Raw genomic sequence first — 22,314 nt, 5'->3', positions numbered from 1 at the left:
ATACATACATTTTTCTCAAAAAAATCTCATCCTGTGGAGGCTCATTTACTTAACATGAACAGGTGCTTCTTTGCTAGAATAAGCATTTCATTCAAATAGTTTTGATGTAACTGATCACATTATGTAAGATTAAGAAGAAAGGTGTAGCCACATCTTGACAATCTTAACTCTCCTATTTCATCTTACTATGCAATAAGATCTAGCTCCATAAAGATAAAATAGTCATGGAATAATCTATTTAACACCTCAGTTGTAAAGGACTGAGGCAATACATGCTCTTAAGAGTACAGACAGACCTGATTTTCATATCAATGTTTGTGCAGTCTCCCTAATGCATATTCTGTGCATAGTCATAGTCTTAAATTTTTGAGCATGTGAAGAGCCAGATTTTTTTCTCAAAGCTTTTATGGTACATCCAGATCCTGTTTTGAATCGTGGGCATTCCAGTTCTATGTGGCACAAGAAAAGTGTGGTGTGGATGGCTTTGGGGTTTTTGTTTGGTTGTTTTCTTAAATTTACAAACACTGAAGGTTCCCTGCCTGTGATTAGAGACCAAAAGGGCCTCTAGATTTACTCATTAGTTGTGTTTGAATACAAAATGGGGAGCAGGTGTTGTGGAAGGCTGGATCCTTTACTGTGCTGTCACACTGAGAAACGTTTTTTTTGTTGTTGCTAGAGCAGTAACTCTAGCAGTAACTCTAAACATAGGAATTTATTATCTCATTACCCTGAGCTTTTTCTTTTCAACGTTTGCTGACGGATCTTTGTATTGGTACTGTTTAACTTCGCTACCAGTTAGAGGAATGTTGCAATTGTTGATATAATGTGTCCAACTAAAACTGGAGTGGCACTCTCTGTGGCTCTTGGGGTGAGTTTGATTTGACTATCAAGCGGTTCCATTGCAATCTCCTGTTCTCCCAGACACCATAATTCTACATTAATGCTTAGTGATTGAAATGTCTTTCATACTGACACTGTGTACAAGTACACTTCTATATTTCCAAGTGTTTAAGATTAGTGGATTCTCTGACCCTGGAGGTTTTTAAGGTGAGACTGGACATGGCTCTGAGTGCCATGATCTAGTAATCAAAGTGGGGTTGGATTGAGGTTGGACTTGATGATCTCGGAGGTCTCTTCCAACCCAACTGATTCTGTGATTCTAAGATACGGAAATGTTCATGCTACTGTATGTTAGACTTCTTGACTAGCAAGCTAAGAGTAAAACACCTAAAACACGAAATTTGGCAGAGGTGTAGTTATCGTATTTGCTGAACATCTTGCTTAGAAGAAATTTAGTTCTGACTTTTTAGTGTTTATACTTCAGATTTCTTTGTACAAGATAGTGTATTGATGTTATATATATTTTATATGTATTCATTTTTGTGTATATAGCATTAGACACTTTTTGGTTCAATAACACAAACTCCACTAAACTAACAAAGGAATTTATTTGTTTTTTGTCCCTTACTCCTAAGAAGGATCTCCCTGCCTCAGGGGCTGAACCTGCAAGGCTAAAGCTTTGGTTTTTTTACTTGAGTTTTAATAATGTGACAAAAAACAAGGGCAGAATTTCAGAAAACTTCGCATTCACTAAAATTAGTGATTCTTAGCAGAGGTGAAAATATATTTGAAATGTCTTTTCACTTTTCTGGAAGTTCTTCATGTACATCCTACTTCTGGCTAGTTTTTGTAATGTTGGGGATTTTCTAACAGGGTCTTTTTGCCTTTTTTTCTCTTCTTTTTTTACTTTCTGTAATTTGCTGTTCATAAACTGTCATTGCACATGCTTTGTGTGTTCAATATACAGAATAATTAGGACAGTCTTAGTTTTGATTTTCTGGCATATTAGTCTGTAATTTTAGAGTCACAGTAACACCTTTAAGTGAATTTTTGGTGGCACTTGAAAACCAGAATTTCAATTCCACTGCAATTTAATAATAGTGTTGGTGTTGCATTTGGCTGTGCTGCAGAGTGACCCTTCACAGAAATGCTTGGTGGGCTCTCAGTGGCAGAACTTGCAGGCACAGAACCACAAAGCACATACTTCCTTCGGCTGGAAAGCTGCAGAAGAGTTTCTGATAGCTCTAACTGGGTATAGTCTAGGATCAAGTTGCCTGTGGATCAAAGTGAAAACATGAAACAGGCTAGACCTACTGGCAGCCTTCCAGCTGCTTTGCCTTTGCAGGGTTTGTGCTCTTTTACCTACCCAGGCCCAGCCTAGGGAACCAGGTGCTTGCTGCCAGTTAGTCTTGTCAAGACAGCTCAGAGCTTCTCTTGACAAGCCTGACTGCTGACGGCAGCTGTGGGGTAGTCTTAGGCAGGATTTTAACTCCTTGCTGGCCAAATGCTTTTCAGGGTAAATCCCCCGGTCTCATTCTGCAGTTATTAAAATAGGCGTCTGTTTTATGAAAGCACACTTTATACAGAATCTGATCTAAGATACCCAGTGGTGCTGCAGTGATAGTGTGTACGTGCCAAACTTCTGTTGTGAAAGAATGTAAGCTGGGGGTTAAGTCACTATGAAGGTCACTTTATAAGTCTGTGGATGCTGTTGAAGCTGTCCATGCCAGCCCACCTTCTTCTTGCTGGAGAGCAATAGCTGTCGCTGGGTAAGACACCAGGCTGGCCCAACAATTTTCTCCCCAGTAGCCTGAAGTTTAATCTCTCTCCTGCACTACAGTGGTGTAAGGCAGTTTTATCAGGTGATCCATTAATATAGTTGAACTACAGTTCACAATTAAATGTTTCATATTTTTAAACATTTCAAGTAATTTATGGTCCTACAAAGACAATGTCATTTTTAGTTGTGTAGTTTTCCTGGATTTTCTTGTCTTTTACCTGTGTGTATGATGTTGCTAATATCAAATCCTTTGCTGGAGGGTGGTCCCATGGTGTAAAGGAGAGCACTCTGGACTCTGAATCCCAAGGACCTGAGTTCGAGTCTCAGTGGGACCATCCCCTGGCAGTTCAATGCCTCCCTGCCATCCCATCCCGTCACATCTCGGAGGCTCAGCAGGGTCAGTCCCGGTTAGTACCGGGGGCTGTGACAGTCCTGAGGACTTCCCTGTCACTGTCCAAGCTCGCTCGGCTGTGGCAAATGGACCTCAGGACTGAAACAGTGGGGCCAGTTCTGTGCATGCTGTGCCTCACCTAAAAAATCCACTGCACAGGCTGGAAGGGCACACCCATGTGGGGAGAGCCCTGCCCAAATCTGCGTTCGCCAAGTCTGGTCATACACACATACATATACACAAATCCTTTGCTCCAGTAATATTATCAGTGAACAAAATATACAGATGCCCTCCATAAAACCTCACTGAGTTTTCTATGTTCATCAGAAATCGCAAATTAATGAACTGGGCAATTTCATAGTGCAAGAAGTTTAATTTTTTTAAGTGCAGGTAGGAACATGTAGTCTTCAGGTTAACAGTAACTTGTGTAGTAGCAGTTCATAAGAAATCACAGCTTGGGCCATCACTCTTCACCATTGTCGTGGTTCTAGAAACAGTTGAACTTTTGGGTCTATTTAACTCAAATTTGAAAGAAGGGTGGCTGCTTTCTGTGTCCTGCTAATGGCATGAATAGCAGTAATGCTTTTTCCTACATTACACTGTAGAGAAAGACAAGTACAACTTTGTTTTTATCAGATTTTAGAGGTGGCAGCTGCTACTTTGTATTGGAGAACATGATCTTTTGCTTGGTCAGGTATAGTGGACACATGGGAAGTGGCCGCGTGCCTGCAAAGGGCTCTGTGTAAAGGAGTTGCCTGTAAGCTGGTGTGGGGCCAGGGTATGGTGCAGAGGCAGAGGCATTAGGCAGGCTGTTGAGGTTTTGAAAAATGTAGTGAGAAGAAATAGGACTATTAAACCAGTATAAATTGATCCCAGAACAGAAGAACTGTGTTTTTGAAATAGGCCATTTGCAATTGAATGAAATGTTCTGTTTACAAAATATCTTAAATTGGATGTTTCTACTGAGCTAGTCAAGGATGTGGGATGTGATTTGACTCATCTTTTCAACTTTGTTTCCAATTTCCTTTGCTTTTACTGAGGCATAGCTATTAAGGTATGCTTTTTCTTAACTCAGAACTCCCAAGAATTACATACGAATAACCATTAGATTGCTCTTTATATCACTTTGAGACCTATTTAAATTTTAGAACTTTATAGAGAAGATAAGCTTCATTAGGTAGAAACAAATTCTACCCTGCTTGGGGGGGAGCTCCCTAACTTCTTCTCAGAGTACTTACAGCTTTTGCAGAGGTCATCAAGAGGGTTGCTGTGGGAACCATTTATTCTGCCCACATGAATTTTAAAAAACTATATTGGCAGCTTCTGTTTGAGCAGAGTTAAACATAGCAGTACAGAAAACATTATTACAGCAAGTCACCTAGAGTTCTCTTTCTTAGCAGGTACCTTACTTTGCTAACTTCATGATTTTTCTTTTATTTTTTCAAATGATAAGGTGAAGTCATGAGTTGCCTGCTTACGGTGTGTGGAGGTAATTTAAAGGAAGCTGCTTCCATTTAATGTTCCTTGTGTGGATTTACATGTTAGGATGAGTCGCTATCAGGATACTGCCTAAATTATTTGAAGGTTTCTTTACTTGGAATTAATATGTACCATTGTCTTGAATTTGCAGAGTTTCCACCATAGAGATTTACTAGTATGTGGAGTGCTCAGTAGATCTGTAGAGAGTTATTCTGTATGAATATCTGAAACTCCTTTTTGCTATGTGTAGCTCTGTGATCCTTACATGATCAGAAATACTAGCTTTGCTCATTGTGGTTGTGTCATTACTCACTAGACTTGTGCAAGTACAGGGAAAGGAGTCCTTCAGAAACAGTTGTCTCTATTTTTGGTTAAGTGGTGTTCATGTGCTGTTCTGCCATTGATGGTTTGTCTGTTTCAGGGATTTTAGATTTTCTGAACAGAAGAGAAATGGATAGCAGCTGTACAGTATTTTCTAATCCAGTCTGAACACATGTAGGCCTAACATTGTCGTTTTTGAACACCAGAGGCTAGTAAGGGCTACAAGGGCATAGCCCACTGTTCAAAATGTCTTGGAACAGTATTTTTGAACTGAAGTTACCAATGAGTAGCAGCTTGGAAAGAAACTGGCAGAACATCAGCGTTTTGCTCATTGTGAATCTGTACCAGGGAGGGGGAGGAGATTACTTCTTACTTCAGGTTGAAACAATGGCAAAATACCATTATTTTTCTTCAACTTGACAATCTGCCAGGTTAAGTCCTTGAAACTTGCAGCTTTCCTTGTGTTTTAGCAGGATGCATCAAGCCAACTCGGCGTTTTATTTCTGAAGTAAAGGGTTTCAGAAGCTTGAGTTTGCAATGTGAATGTTCAAAGCAGCAGCTTAAATAGAGTCTAAATCTCTCTCTTTTCAGCCAGAGCCCCACAGTTGATTAATATATAGCCTTCAAATGGAGACATCTCTTCAAAGTAGCCATCTAAGGGCTTAATAACTTAGCAGAACTAACCAGTGCTGCTGTGGAAGGAAGTGGCCTTGCCCTGACTGCTGCTTCCTCCCTCCTCATCCACTCCTTCCGTGTGTTAACGTGAATGTTTATCCAGAAGTCATAAACCAGATAGAGTAAATGATTGAGACTTTTTCTGAGAATTCATTTTAGTCTGGATCAGTTCCTTGAGCTGGTTGAGTGAGCAGCCATATGGTGTACAGACCACCTCCCGCACCAGCACAGGTGGCCAGGAAGAGGCTGACGCCATTGCTTTTGGTTGCAGTGCTGACTTATGCCAATTTTGTGTGTTGTTGGAATTGCAGCTTGGTATATCCTTTACCTCTTCTTGGCAGATTTGACTTTTGGGTTGGGCGTTCAGACTTTCAAATTCATCTCCGTGTGCAACTGCACTTCCAATTTATCAAAGCCTAATAGGAAGAAAACAATGCTACTTAATCCTAACAGGGCTTTCATGAGCACTTGAGGTACTTGGCCCCCTTATCTTGTCTAGTTAAAAAAAAATAGCAGCCACGTCTTCCTTCCAGCACTCTAAGTCAGTTCTTTAAACTGTCTGCAGTGAGCACATTTTTTTGTGTGTAGTAAAATGCATGTTTCCACTTGATCCAACATATTCCTTGTTTTTTAAGAAATGTTATTGCTAGTATTACGGTAATAATTCATTATTTCTGGAATTTGTATTGGAAGGGAGGAAATTGCTTTGTAATCCTTGATATTGCCCTTTCTTCCTTCCTCAGGAGAGTTACTTGAAATGGTGGGGGTTTGCCAGCCTTATTCATTTTGACTGAATAAGGTTGAGGAGTGCTGATGTGAGCAGCTCTGTTAGTGCATCCCTGGGAGCAGGAGCCTGTCGTGGGCATTTGGCAGTGTGGAAATAGGACAGTGACCTCTCAGCAAGCATCCCTTAGTGGAAGCAAATGTCTTTAATAACAGTCTCTCATCACTGTTAACTTTATATTTTAAAGTAAGGATCAATACAAATAGGAGTGTAGTCTACCCCCAAAAGTTTTGTTTCTGCCTTCATGCTCCATGGTGGTGTGCTCAGTGTCATGGAATGTGTTGTCCTGTTTGCCTATGTAGGCTCCTGCTAGCATTGAGTGCAAGGAGCAGAGATTCTGATTTCTCTCCCTCCCCTCTTTTCTCTTTCCTTCAAGTTACTGATTTTTTGACTTGTCAGAATTGTCTTGTTTTGTTTTCCTTCAATATTTTGAAGCTATCATCTTCTGAAAATACCAAAGCAAATAATATTGTACAATCTTGGTTTTGAAATAAGTATGCTTATACCTGTTTTGTAATTGTCATACTTTGTGCAGTGTACCATCTTTTGTGAAAATGGTACATTTTTAGGAGTTAATACTTTGAATATAATCTATGTGGACTAACTTTTAAATTGGGAAAATCATGAGAGTGAAACTAGTGTATTGTATCACTGCACCAAGCCTGACAGAGTTCAGGAAGTGTTTAGACAATGCTCTCAGGCACATAGTGTGATCCTTCCCCTGTACTCTGCGTTGGTGAGGCCACACCTTGAGTACTGTGTTCAGTTCTGGGCCCCTCAGTTCAGAAAGGATATTGAGGGGCTGGAGCAGGTCCAGAGAAGAGCAACAAGGCTGGTGAAGGGACTGGAGCACAAGCCCTATGGGGAGAGGCTGAGGGAGCTGAGGTTGTTTAGCCTGGAGAAGAGGAGGCTCAGAGGTGACCTCATCACTGTCTAGAACTACCTGAAGGGAAGTTCTAGCCAGGTAGGGGTTGGTCTCTTCTCCCAGGCACTCAGCAATAGGACAAGGGGGCACAGGCTCAAGCTCTGCCTGGGGAAATTTAAGCTGGAGATCAGAAAAAAATTCTTTCCAGAGAGAGTAATCAGGCATTGGAATGGGCTGCCCAGAGAGGTGGTGGATTCCCCATCCCTGGAGGTTTTTAAACTGAGATTGGTCGTGGCACTGGAGTACCATGATCTGGTAATCAAAGTGGGGTTGGATTAAGGGTTGGACTTGGTGATCTTGGAGGTCTTTTCCAGCCCAGTTGATTCTATGATTCTGTGATTTTTGGGGCTATCCTGTGCAGGGCCAGGAGTTGGACTTGATACTTGTGAATCCCTTCCAACTCAGAATATATTGTGACTCTGATTCTATTATTGTTAGGACAGAGCACATCTTGACTTTGACTATTCTTTGTAGAAAGTCACAGGTGAAAGCTCTAGAGAGATCTTGTGACACTTCTGGAAAGAGTCTTGAGTTTTCACAGTAATCTTTTAATATAGAATCATAGAATCATAGAATCGATTGGGTTGGAAAAGACCTCCAAGATCATCGAGTCCAACCCTTGGTCCAACTCTAGTTCATTTACTAGATCATGGCACTCAGCGCCACGTCCAATCTGCATTTAAAGATCTCTAGGGATGGTGAATCCACCACCTCTCCGGGCAGCCCATTCCAATGCCTGATTACTCTCTCTGAATTTGTGGTATTCAGGACTACAAACAGGTTGTAACTGTTGCTTTATTGTGTTGCACAAATGGTTTTCCTAGCTCGTTGTAGTCTCATTATTTGTGCACTCAGAATACTTGAAGATTACACTCAGGCAAGCTTCGTGGCTTTGAATGCCTCTACATGTACTGCAAGTGAGAATGTAGTCCTAAGATACTACTGTTTATTGCTTCTGAAATCCCTGTAACCTACCTATTACCACTTTTTTTTTAAAGATAACTAATGCTAGTTTGAAGTAGGCAGAATTAATTTTAGTTCTAAAGAGATTGTTTCAGGAACATTAGTGTAACTTCTATTTTTCTTAGAAAAATAATTAAAGAATTTTTTTCTTAGAAAATCTACAAGTAATTGAATTCACTTTGTGGATTTTGCTGGAATGAAATCTGTTTCCTGTTTAGGCTAGAATAACCACTGGCAGTGCTCCTTTGTAAAAGTGGGATGGCTTTAGATCCAGTTCAGAAGCAGTTTGTATTTTGTCAAGCTTAGTGCTGCCACAAGAAACCTGTGAACCCACATCTGTTGCACATTGATTTCAGCTAATTTAAAATTACTGGATTGAATATTAAATACTTTACCTATGACTCAAGTTTTATTCTGACACAAAGTTGGGAGGTTTAACTGAGACAGGCACCCAAAATCCAGAAACCCTTTTCTATGAGGGAAGGCTGTTCCCAAAGCAGCCACTCCCTCCTGGAGCCCCTGGGCAGCTTTTCCAGGCCGTGTCATTGCCCAGCAATGGTGATGTGGTAACTGGTGCATTGGCTGCTCATGTTTCTGAGCAGAACTGAGAAGAATAGTGATACATAACACTTAATGCCATTAAGCATGACATTTCAAGATGAGCATCCATGTGGTTTTGTTGTATTGTTAATGAGTTAAAATGGTTAGCATGCAGCTCCTTCACCACCTGTGCCCAGTAAAACAACATCACTGGTTTTACTGGGAATGTAGGTGTGTCTTCAGAGGCCTGAACAACCTAGTGGTTTAAATAAGGCTTTGTTGAAAATTGGATAGCCCTTATCCCAGCAGCTTTACCTTCCATTTACTCTCTTAAGGCCTTGCTCTCGACCAGTTCTAGTAGGTTTTACTGTCTTGTGTTTGTAGGCTTGCTAGGAACATATTGCAGAAAAAAAGAAATGAAGGTATATGTTAAAGTTGCAAAAGAACTGTACTTCTGCTTTAATCTTTGTTTTGTACAAATATTTTATACTTGTAACTGTTGCTCTCTGTAAAGGTTCCTTTTATGGAATCTTTCAATAGCAGTAGTGTGGGCTAACTTTAAAAATGTTTCAGCATTTTAGGGCTTCCAGGAGTGAATGGAAACTAATATTATTTTTTACTTTTCTGACACTGTTCTGGATTTTCTGCCTAGGAATACTAACTTTAAAAATTCACCTAGTGATTGCTCAACCTCGTAGCTTTTTTTTCTAGTACATATGCATCATGTGAATATTTTTCTTCCTGTTCTGCATGTTCAGCTTTAACATAAGGTCCCAATGTTTTCTGTTAACTTTTACTGCCTTCCTGGGCTTGGTTCTAGCATGGAGAAGCAAATTATTCTCCTCTGCTCTGTTACTGCTAGATTTCTAACAGTGGTGTGAGCATGCTAAATCCCTCAGCTCCTCTTGGATTTCTGAAAAACAATGATGATTATTTTAGGGAAGTGCTGACCTACTCTTTTAATAAAGAACTTGTCTTGTATTCCACTTTCCCATTTTTAGAATCATGGTTCATATTGCTCTTGCCTCACAATCATAGAACATCCTTGTGGTGACTACAGCAGTTGCTTACCTGGAAAAGTAATATTAGAAAAGTGTGTATTTTTAGCTGCCTTTTGATGTGATGTAGCAGCTGGAAACAAGGAAGAGAGACAGTAGGAGGTGATCTGACAACACTGCCAACCCCAGCTTGGGCACCACTGCTTTGGACTTGAGACTAAATGTGGGGAAATCATTTCACAGGCCTGAGTATGCCCTTTGTGCCTGACCCTTCAGTGATCCAGGTGCTGTGGCTTTGCTCTTGGTTGTCATGTGTTTTATTTGAGGGTCCTCCCTGTGACTCTGTGACAAATGTTTTTAATGGATAAAAAAGAAAGTTCTGTGAAGCTTTTTGTCTGTTAGTATGCATTAAAAGTAGATAATGAGCAGTCAGTTCCATGCACACATTTCAGGTATAAATAGTAAAATATCCCTGTGATATCAGTGACCAACAGTAAATATCTTAATTAAAAGGTATTCTAACAACTAACAAAATTTCTGTTTTTCCATTTGTAGTAATCATGTCCTCAACTCAGAGAAGGAATCTAGCAAGTTCATGTTGAAGTATATTCTTGAGACAAGACACAGTGACTCGTATCCTTTTCTGGGTAAGAAATGTATCTAAATTCTCTTGAGTGTGACAAAAAGTACTTAACCTTTTAAATTTAACTGTAGAAAATTAGTCTGTCAAGCCACTGTGGTGGGGGCTTTGTGGGTGAAGGGTTGTATTGGTGCTCTTTTCATTTTTTCATCTAACAGTCTTAAGACATTTTAAACTAATAGTGCAAAGGAAGAGCAATAAAGAGCAATTTTAGAATAAAAGACACTGCTGAATAGCATATGACTGTTTGGTTAGAAAAGTCATTCCATTGTCACAAAGGTGTGTACAGTTTCTAGCCTGATTTGACAAGGAAGACAAAAAAAGTGTTTAACATGAGGAAAAAATGTAGAAATCAACCTTACATATACTGTATAGACAGGCTGGCAGCCAGCAAACAGGAGCTCCCCCATGGTCAGCAGGAATATTCTGAGACACCACAAACAGCTGTGGTTATTGTGATGGCAGGATATGTGGTTGGATGGTTCCTACAAATGTGTACGTGATGTGACATTTTTAGTCCTGCTGCTCCTAGAACTCATTCAGCTTGATCCGGAAAACTCCAGGAAAAAAACCTAAACAAATTTAGGATTTTTTTTTAATTAGGCCTTCCTTGCTCATTTGCTTACATATCTTCCTGGTGTGACTGTGGTCTGCAAGTGTCTCCTTCCTGAGTAACCATTTGGGTTTGTGGGGATTGTCATTAGCACTGTATTTTAGGTCACTTGCACCACTGAGCTCCAGAGCTATTAAGGCTGGATTTCCCTGCTTCCCCCTCACCTTCCTCATCTGCACTAAATTCTTAAGGTCTCATTTAGTGCAGTTGGATGTGGATGCCTAGCCTGGTGGGTTTGCTGGATCATCTGATGGTGGAGTGAGGAAGAAAGATTTTGCTTTCTGATCCTGTAGCAGGCAGGTGTTTCACGTTCATTCTGCTTTCATTCATTCATTCTTTCTGCATTCATTCTTCTCCCAGGCACTCAGCAATAGGACAAGAGGGCATGGGCTCAAGCTCTGCCAGGGGAAATTTAGGTTGGATATCAGAAAAAAATTCTTTCCAGAGAGAGTAATCAGGCATTGGAATGGGCTGCCCAGAGAGGTGGTGGATTCCCCATCCCTGGAGGTTTTTAAACTGAGATTGGACGTGGCACTGAGTGCCATGATCTGGTAAATGGACTGGAGTTGGACCAAGGGTTGGACTTGATGATCTCGGAGGTCTTTTCCAACCCAATCCATTCTATGATTTTATGATTCATGTTTCTCATGTAAATGATGCCTCTGACTCTTCACCAGTCTTAGTTGATTCTGCTGTAAAGTCCTGGCCTTACAGATGTGCTTTTGTCTTAAGGGGCTTTTAGGCTGTACTGCTGGAATATTGTTTACTTGCTTATTGTCCTAGTGCTTGAATGCACTAGGGCTTATTTCATGAGCCCTGGTGCATTCAAGTGCTGCTTCTGATTCCACTCCAGTTGTGAACAGAAAAGAGTTGCAGCAACAGAGGAGTGTTGCTTCAAAATAGGGTTTCCAAAGAACAGAGCAGATTCCATGAAGAGTTAAATTAGATAAGATGACATGTTTTAGTCCTTTAAGTTTAGCACTTCTCTCAGAACTTAATTAGATCTAATTTAGCTTGGCATTGCCTGACTTTTTTATTACAGAATTAGCCTGTTTCTCTCTGTCCTAGGGCATTCCTTTGTTTTTGCCAGTCTTGTTTCAATTATCAAAGTCTGTTTCTAAAGATGTAGTTTCAAAATATGTACTGCTAATATTTTTATCTTTTTCCTATATCTTCATGATTCACTGTCATCACGTTTCTGCTGTGGACCTGCTTTCTTTTTAGGTGTTCTTACTAAAGATAGAAAAGCTCCTTGGGATCTTTCATTCATTTATATCTTCATAGCAAAGCCAAACCATTGGTTGGTTGGGTTTTTTTCAGTTGTTTCAAATGGCTGATATTAATGTATCAGGGACTTTATAATTCTAAAATTGTCTCTTGGTGATTGGCTCATCTAAGAATGATGAATGTGGGTTTTTTTCTCCTAGATTTCTTTTTTTGTGCTATTTTTTTTTATCTTGACAAGTTATAGCGTGGAATTTATCTGACCTGCAGCTGGAGCTTTTCCTTTGAGATGACATATCTTAATATTTGCAGTGCAGTTGTTGCATTTTCATAACTACTCCAATGGTTTGGAGTGACTTGAACAGTTTTTATTCAGGATTTGTTTTACTGCTGCTTATTGGAAGTTTATCAGGGAGTCACACCTTGCATATCACTTACAAATTCTTCCTAAAAGGAAGAACTTTGGACTCTGTATTTCCTGTCCATCAAATACAACTATGCAGACCTACCTACGTGCCTACAGAAAAATGGGAGGGCCTACTTGTAAATAAAATGTTTGTAATTTCCCCAAATTTTCTTTATGGTGATTTTTCTAAACACCCAAGTGGTGTAATGCATGTCACTTCCCCATAACCCTACAAAGACTAAGGCACTTTTTCAAATGTTGTGTGTTCAGTTACGTCAACTTGTGTCTGTAACTTAATTCATAAATGAAGATATATTCTCATGAGTTTAAATTATATTTTTATTTTAATATTTCTTCTCCTTTTGAATTTAGATAACATAATCCATGGATAAAGTGGGAAAGATGTGGAACAATTTAAAATACAGGTGCCAGAACCTCTTTAGTCACGAGAGTGGAAGCCAAAATGAAAATATAATTGTGAACTCCAATAATTGCTCATCTGCTAAAGAGAAAGCTATCCAGATAACTGATTTGAGTCAACAACAACCCAGCAGCCCTTTGAGAGAAAACATTGCTTTGCAATTAGGTTTAAGTCCTTCAAAGAATTCAGCAAGGCGGAACCAAAACTGTGTCACAGAGATTCCTCAGGTTGTTGAAATAAGCCTTGAGAAAGAGAATGACTCGTGTGTCACCACAGGAGCCAGGCTGGCTCGAAGGGACTCTTATTCTCGGCACGCTCCTTGGGGCGGGAAGAAGAAGCATTCCTGCTCTACCAAAACCCAGAGCTCCTTGGATACTGAAAAAAGGTTTGGTCGAACACGAAGTGGTTTGCAGAGGAGAGAGAGAAGGTACGGGGTGAGCTCAGTCCATGACATGGATGCAGTATCCAGCAGGACAGTCGGGAGCCGTTCTCTGCGACAGCGTCTGCAAGATACTGTTGGGCTGTGTTTTCCCATGAGAACTTACAGCAAACAGTCCAAACCTCTGTTTTCTAACAAAAGAAAGATCCATCTCTCTGAACTAATGCTTGAGAAATGCCCTTTTCCTGCAGGCTCAGATCTGGCTCAGAAGTGGCATCTGATTAAACAACACACAGCGCCTGTGAGTCCTCATTCAACTTTCTTTGACACTTTTGATCCTTCCTTGGTTTCCACAGAAGATGAAGAAGACAGGCTCAGAGAGAGACGTAGACTTAGTATTGAAGAAGGGGTTGATCCCCCTCCCAATGCCCAAATACATACTTTTGAAGCTACAGCACAAGTTAATCCATTGTATAAACTGGGACCAAAGTTAGCCCCTGGTATGACTGAGCTGACTGGGGACAAAACTGTAACACCTCCAGGGAACTGTGACTCCGAAGAGGACACGACAACACTTTGCCTGCAGTCGCGCAGGCAGAAGCAGCGTCAGATGTCTGGAGAGAGCCATGGCCATATCAGCAGGCAGGGGGCTTGGAAAGTGCATACTCAGATCGATTACATCCACTGCCTCGTGCCAGACTTGCTTCAGATCACAGGTAACCCCTGTTACTGGGGGGTGATGGACCGCTATGAAGCGGAAGCACTTCTGGAGGGTAAACCCGAAGGCACCTTTTTGCTCAGGGACTCTGCGCAGGAGGACTACCTCTTCTCTGTGAGCTTCCGTCGCTACAACCGCTCACTGCACGCACGCATCGAGCAGTGGAACCACAACTTCAGCTTCGATGCCCACGATCCCTGTGTGTTTCACTCCTCCACTGTCACAGGGCTCCTGGAACACTACAAAGACCCCAGCTCTTGCATGTTCTTTGAACCATTGCTTACTGTATCTCTGAACAGGACCTTCCCCTTTAGTCTGCAGTATATCTGCCGGGCAGTAATCTGCAGGTGCACTACGTATGATGGGATTGATGACCTTCCTCTACCCTCAATGTTGCAAGACTTTCTAAAGGAGTATCACTATAAACAAAAAGTCAGGGTGCGATGGCTGGAGCGGGAACCTATAAAAACAAAGTAAATGGAAATCAAAATAAGCTTCTGGAACATGCTTTTTTTTTGTGTATTACAGTTTAACTTCAGCAAGCGCACCGACAACGTCTAGCTTTTCTGCAATACCCTATTTAAGCTAAGTGTTAGTATCCTGTCAGATGCTGCCTGCTGTTAATCAAACTAAGTTGTGATGCCTCTTGGAAACAATAAGCAGACAAATTCTGCACGTTTTTCATTAAGGCCTAATGAAAATATTTTTGCTAATATCTAAATATTTTGTTTCCCTTTTAGAGCTGTAGTAATTGGATGAAGAAACTATGAGGCATTTTCCATGGGGCATTCATGTAATGCTAATAAAGAAAGGCTTTATCAGAAAAGCATTTTTGCTAATATTTTAAGTATTTTTAAAAAATTCTCTTCTTGAAAACTTTCCACTGCTCAGAGTACTAATTTTGCTCACAAACATGTTTCCAAATACTGGTGAATACTTTCTTTTGATGAAGAGCAGTTCATTAGAAGCAATCCATTAAGAGTTAATGGGGCCTTGATGGTAACAGATGAATCATGCTTTTCACAGTGTATAAGGTTTCCTAATCATTAAGACTTGAATATGCCTGCTCAGTACTGTAATTCTATTATAAACACTTGGAGATTTAAGTGGCATTGTTAGCAAAAAGTAATACTGTCTTGGGCAGTTAAAAATACCTTCCAGTGTGAATTGCTGCTTGAGTTGCAGGACACAAGATTAGACTATTGCCATAAAACATAAGGTTGTGGGTTTTTTCTAAAACAGAATTTGGAGGCCTGACTGCTAGTAACTTACAATGGAAGGTAACAGTGACAAGAAAAGGAATGTTTAATTATTTAAAGTCGACTGATATTTTTACAGAGTACATGACAAGTGGTTGAATTATTATAATCAGAGAGTACAAAATCTGACATACCTGAAACAAGTGTCAGATTTCAAAGGTACTGTTACACTTTATTTGTAAATATCTTTCCATTTGCGCTTTTAAAAATGTTTTCAAGTAATATGCACTGATTATAGTTTCAACAGATTACTTAGAAACAAGATTCTAACTTCTGTTTGCTTATTTAATTGGAGATGGAACTTAAAGTAGTTCTGTCTTAGACATTTTGCACTAAAATTTTGTTGGAATGCCCTGACCCCTGTTTAATGTTTTGTACCAATTATGAGTGCTCCCTAGTTTCTTTACCAGCTGCTACAGTACGTTATTTCTTACTTCTCTACAGCAGTGACCTGTGCGAGGTAGGGAACACTTCGGCTGCAAGTACAATAAACGTTATTCTTGTATGCTACACTAACCCTTCTATTGATGTATTTTTCTGCTTGCTGTGCCTTGTTCTGGCTCTTTGTGCTAATAAAGTACAGTATGTTCAGTGTTGTATATCTGCTCTGTTTTTATATATTCACGTAACTTGTAGCAGTTAATTGAATTTTTAATAGGCTTTTCTTAGTATAGGTAATGCACAAGCACTGTGCAGTTGAATGGTCAGCACACCGTACCCCTGGCTTTTGTTACAGAAACTTGACAGTGTACACCATCAAATAATGTTTCTGTAGTCACTGCAAAGTTACAGACTTGTCTGCAGGCATAGAGCATTTTACAGGTTTTTGTAACGTAAAGGATAAATGTTAAGCGAGAAATGTTCTGAAACATTATTGATCCCCTGTAATGGTTGCTGAAGGTGTTTCAGCTTGTTATATAGCGAACTGCTACAGTTAATATTTTGATACTCCCCACTGAGCAAGGAATAGTTATTCCTGTAAATTGACAGTACAGCAGTGGCATTTGTTCACATTTAGGCTATTTTAATAAATAGATGTACACACAAACTGGCCAAATGTCCTGTTTTTACCAAAGAATACTGTCAATTTATGTTGGGGTATTTTTATAGTAAAAAAAAAAATTACGAGTGGAGAGGTGCAATTTTTGTTCTATCAAATATTTATCCCAAGCTATGATAAACCAAAGTATTTGACAACTTCATCTGAACTTAAGTAATGTATATGTTTATGTTGGTAGAGCTTAAAACTTTTACATCAGCAGTGTTGTCATTTTTCCTGAACTCACAATGCACCTGAAGAGGAATGATTTTAATAATTTTGTAATGACTGGAACAGCACTACATAAAAGGTCGTACTGCGAGGGGTTAATCTGAAGCACCCAGAAAGCACTTTAAAACGTGTTTATGCGCTTGTGGAAAATTTGTGATCCCGTTATGCATTCTTTGTAGTAGATTATCTTCTTTCATGTGTTAAAAGACTTCAACTGTTAAAATGGAACTTTGTTTAGAATATGTAAATACTAAGTTTATGTAATTATGTGTACAACTGTGCTAATGGTCTCTTAAGTTTTGAATTGTATGTGTGTCATTGGATATGCAACTCCTGGTTTAAAATCTGCTCTAAGCATAAAAAGAGGAAAAATTCACCAGCATGAAATTGCACCTAAGTGTACCTTCACTGTGTCGTTCTCACTGTTCCCTCAATCGGATCTGAATGCCAGATGAGTTTACTTAAAATCTTGCTTTCAATACTGGTGTCATACAGTCAGCCTGCAACCAAGCTTTGTCCCAGCGTAGGGACCTGTTTTTTGTTTACACCTGTTGCAGTTGCTTGTCATAAACTAGCTGTGACATTGTCAATGTGGTCAGGAATACACATTCATTTAATTTTTTATCATGTAGTGGAATCCTTGGAGAAAGAAAAAATAAAAACCCCAAACCCTTATCTCCGAAAGTTTGCTCTTGCATTTGTGTAAATAATCTTTATGGAGAGATTTATTGTTCCCTTAAAACACACAAAAAAGGAATGATCTATTTCTCTACAATTTTTTAAAGCTTTGCTTCACTGAAATATACAGAATAATTTGCTAATGTGGCTAAGCTAAAATGAATCACTTTTTAAGTTAGAATGGACCTGAGTGTTGACCACTCAAGTTCCAGTGTATTTCTGAATTATTGTATTTTCAGTTCTAAAGGCACTAACATGCTAGTATGTGGAGAATGCAAATAGTTGATTTCTCAGTTTCTGTTTGACTTTCTGATTTGGTTTAGAAAATCTTCTACATGTCTTCTTACAGATGTGCACAAATCACAGATTTATTTTTTATTTAACAGTAGGATTTGTAATAAGGTATGTTTGTATTATTCTGATCTAATTTGGTGACATGATAGATACTGAGATTTTGAGCCTCAGTCCTGTGAAGTGTTCTTTTGAGGCGATCCTCATTTCTGCAGAAAGGGCTTACTCCATAGGATGGGTTTGTGAGAAATCTTACAAAGATACTTTATGTCCCCATGGAATTGGAGCAAAGAAAGTACACTGTATTTTGAGTATATAGGAGGGTCTGTGAGTTGGTGTTTATAGGTTGTAAAGGCATAACTCTTGAAAATACTCTCAAGGCAAGTAGACACTTGTCCAGATAATCTACTTGTCAGAATGGAATTTCTGAAGAAAATAAGTTACAAATCTGTGTTTTGCATTTATGTACGTTTAAATTCTATGTGTATTTGAAGACTTGTTGCTTACAAAATTATAGTCTTTAAATCAGAAGCACAGTGTCTTTGAAAGATGTGCCTGTGTATTCACAATATTTGGTAAGATGAAGTCAAGCCTTTTCGATGTCATCCTGACAGTCACTGAAGTCCATATTTACTTTTAAGATTCTGTGCTGCATAGAAACAAGCAAAGATTCTGAATTTCTGTGATAAAAAAACTGTTTGCTTTAGTATCCATGTGCAAGCCAAAATATTTGCAGAATGCTGCAAAGCTTGTCTCTGCTGCAAAGTTGCATGTAAGAGAGAGAAGCTGTCATGTCAGAAGTACCAGAGAGATGTATCTGCAGGAGTCATTTTTCAAATCTATCTTGAAATATAGTATTTAATGGAAAAATATGAACTGAATCTTAGTTGATTCTAAAGTAGCAATGTCTCTCCTTTTAAAACCATTAACATTTAAAATTATGAAAGTGCTTTTGAGCCTCATTTTCCTAAACTACTGTTATGAAATGAGTACCTATGTGCCAAACTTTAGTCTGCAGGAATCTAGCATATATATTTTTATATGTTAATAAGCTGCCTCTTAGCATGTTTTCATTCATGATTTTTTTTAGACGCTACTGAAGTACACCAATATGGTGAGCACTGATATATTGGAATTCTAAAATTTCTCAATTTTCTATCTGTGCATGGCATGCTTTGCAAATAAAAGGACTATTTTATTTGTATCTTCATCTTCTGTATTTATATATTATGACCAGTTGATTGGTGTGTGTTTTCCTGCTATTGTCACACTTGCCTAAACAGTTGTCTCTGGGCTGTGACCAAGCGAGGTTTTTTCATAATTGTTTGTTTGGTTGTTTTTTTTTAATTGACAGAAATCAAATTAGTTGGCTTTTAAGGTGTTAACTCCTATAGAGCATGGTATAGCACTGCTAATTGCTCTCCCTTGTTGCAGTATTGATGTACAAAGAATCATTTAGCTTGACTATGGTTTGTATCTGCCAAATGCAGTTGACTTAAGATGTCTGAATGTAGCTTTTTTTTTTTTAATTGAAAATGCTACTGATGAGGGCCTTGAAAAGAAAAAGGCTTGATGTTTTTATGGCAATATATATAAAGTAAATGTATTGCAATGAGGTAAGGATCTCTTGAAGACACTTTTTATGAGTTTTCCCCCTCTCACTGTCATAAGACTCTTTCAAAAAGAAAAAAAAATCCAAACAACCGTTTGATGACTTTAACCTTACAATCATTTAAAGACTGAAAAGAAATCTGGTGCTTTTACTTAATTTGCTTGCATGTTGCCAGACTAAGAGTACTTGTTTCAAGAAGCAAATTATATCTGTCATTTCAATGAAGCATTGCCGTTTCTTATTTTCATAAAATATTCCATTTACAAAAATTGTCTATCAACAGGATGTTAACCTGATACTGTATTTATTGTTATCAAGGTCACGATTGTGTGTATGCTTTTGAAGCAGAAGTGTTAACTCTGTAAATTTGCATTAAGGCTACAGCTGTTCCCAGCTGGCTTCTCTAGGGCCAACACAATGTATTTATGAGCTGAAGCTCCTGGTGCTTGACCCTTTCTTGTTTTCAGTAGGAAAACAAGTCTGTAACTCTGTGTGATACAGCTCGTGTTACAAATTTCCATGTTAAGCACACAGCTACACTGACAAGCAGAAACATATCTGAACTTGCTTGTCTGGAGTAAAGCAACCTCCCTGACTTTTCAGCAGGAGCTGTAACTTGGTGGCACATTGGCAAGGAGGAAGCAGAATTAGATTTTGTTCTTCTCTGAGCAGCTGTTAAACTGAACACCGTGTGCTTCCTGTGCGATAAGGTATGTCAACTTCTTAGAGCCCTGAGAGTTTTAGTAGTGTTTGGAAGATACAGAAGCACTTGGCTGCTTTGTCACTTCTTGCTTTCCTACTTGTAGTTTTGAAAAAGCTTGAAGGGTTATATTAAAGTTGAATCTATGTAGTCACCAGCTGTATAAGCACTGCTTTGTGATATCTTCACAAAGATTGCAAATTCCTACACAATTACATTTACACTGTTTTGGGAAAATGAATAATGACACTGTGGGCACAAATTAACTCAGATTGCACTATAAACCTTCCTATCAGAAGCCTTCATTCTTACAAACAACTATGCGATCCCTGCACAGAAACTGTAGCTTTGGTGGTGCGCTCTTTGGTAGGTGGCCAAAAAAGCAGGATCCAGAATGCAGACGGTCCCTGGACCTTTTCCGACATTCCAGTTGAGGGGGCCCTGGCAGGCCTGTTGGGCACTCGAGGAGTTGGCTGGCAAGCACGCCATGCCAAGCACGGCACCCGGTGCCAGCACCTTGTATAACTGTGCTGCTCTAGGTCTCCCCAGCCGAGGTGGTTTTTAACTTGCTGCAGCTTAAATGTTTCTCCACCTTGCCTAATTTGTCTTTGTTGTTTGGTTGCCAAACTGTCTTGCATCTTAATAGAGTAAGAAAATAATGTGATTTATGGCTATCCAACCAGTGTATTAAGTAATAGATGGACCTGTCTTAATAAATGGGGTATAAACTGCCTTACTGTTTTCTTTTTATATTTGGGAGCAAAAAGTTGTGGGTTTAATGAGTTTAAGTCTATACTATAAATGCGAAGTTTTACAAATATTTACTTGTACATATCAAAGTGGTAAGTTGTTAATCAGTAACTCATGTTTGTTCCAGTCCATTTCTGTTGCATCTAAAATACTTTAGAGAAGAGATCCATAGACTGACAGTTACTGTTTTAGAAGTTTAATCACACTGTGAAATTCCATCAAGATCTTAATTTAGCAAGTTTTCACTTAAATCTCAAGTGTTTTTCTTCCCAGTTGTGGGTTAGGAACATGTTTTTGTGACAAACACGTCTCCTACAGCACAGCCCCCATGAGCATAAACTAAGGAACAGATGTAGATGTCATCCTGTAAACTGGGAGAGTTTCTCTTCTGTGCCTGATAGGAGCTGCTCTGAAAGCAAATTAGTGCAAACTCCGTAGATAATTATGAAAACTGAGTAGAATGCAGCTGGTGAAGAGTTATAGCTGGGCACAGCAACAGCCTTGTGACAAGCTGAAGAAGTATCGTGGGCTGCTCTGTAGAACTATTTAAGACTTCTTAATTTGTTAATTATATATATTTTCTAGACCACTGCTCCTAAAAATACATTCAGTCTATGCTCCATTGAAGTATTTATCTCCCATTAGTAGTGAACTAATAGAAAATGAAAACCCTGAAAACAAACTGTGGGGTTTGGGCTGTTTTATATAGAGCTTGCCTCTGTAGTTTTGACTTCATTGAAATATGCAGAAGAGTAAATGTCTTAAGCTCACATGAAATAAATCCATAATTGATTAATACATAAAAGTTACGGAAATTGACTTTCCTATTATAGTGGTGGGTTTGAAATATGAAGTGCAACTATGCTTGAATCTATGGCAGATACCATCATACTACTACATTATTAAGTAGTTTATGTGTTTAGATAAGGAAGATACAGTAATATTTCAAACGGGTTTCAAAACACCAGGTGATCTGAAGCTGAGGTTTCCAGAAGCAGTTGTCTTCTCTGTCACTTCCCTAGGGGAAGAATTTTGGGATTCTGTCTCAGAAGGTTCTTGTACTGTGGCTTTGCAAGTATCTGGAATAGAACATACTGATATAGGAATAAATACAGGAGGGGCCCTAGAATGAACGTGGCTGGTTATGCTGGTGCAAGTTGTGCACAAGACAATATGTACTCATAGTACTGTTTCTTGGGCTTCTAATTGTTCATGTAACTATTTATTTGGTTACCCAGATCGAATGCTGCTAAGAATGCAAGAACGTTTAGCACAGTGGAGATTGCTGAAGTGACGTTTCCACCCAGCACAGAGGACCTGGACAGATGAATCCATAAGAAGGGGTGTGGTGTCACTTCACCTCTGAAGCAGCTGGTGTTGTTAGGAGCATTAGTATGGTTTCATATCCAGACTTCTCAACATCTGATGGGAGTGCTCAGGTATGGATGAAATAGGGCTGGCACAACCTACTTGTGAGACTGTTGTCACATTGCTCTCCCATCTGGTGTCTTGGGGCACCTGGGAAGTCAAGGCTGTAAACCTTCAGAAGGGGTTTCACAGTCTCTACTTAAAACTTAACAAAATGGATAAATCCTGTTATTTATAGGATCTCTAATCTTCAGAATAGCATTAGTTGTAGCTCTCATCTGTTACATTA

The 22,314-nt window shown here is 39.2% G+C and overlaps 1 protein-coding gene across 1 annotated transcript in view; it reads left to right on the top strand.

Annotated features, from left to right (window-relative positions):
• SOCS5 (suppressor of cytokine signaling 5) overlaps positions 1 to 18,799 on the top strand; it is a 35,053-nt gene extending 16,254 nt beyond the window's left edge. Inside the window, exons 2-3 of the mRNA XM_071577149.1 lie at positions 10,252 to 10,343; positions 12,952 to 18,799. Of these exons, the coding sequence (XP_071433250.1) occupies positions 12,964 to 14,574 (1,611 nt within the window). The 5' untranslated portion in view covers positions 10,252 to 10,343; positions 12,952 to 12,963 and the 3' untranslated portion in view covers positions 14,575 to 18,799. The remainder of the gene's footprint in view (positions 1 to 10,251; positions 10,344 to 12,951) is intronic.
• Positions 18,800 to 22,314: the final 3,515 nt, after the last annotated feature.

This window comes from Pithys albifrons, chromosome 2 (assembly GCF_047495875.1).
Source record: "Pithys albifrons albifrons isolate INPA30051 chromosome 2, PitAlb_v1, whole genome shotgun sequence".
In the NCBI taxonomy this organism is placed as follows: Eukaryota; Metazoa; Chordata; class Aves; order Passeriformes; family Thamnophilidae; genus Pithys; species Pithys albifrons.
Note: the sequence above shows the minus strand (reverse complement) of the source record. Positions and strands in the feature narration are given on the sequence as shown.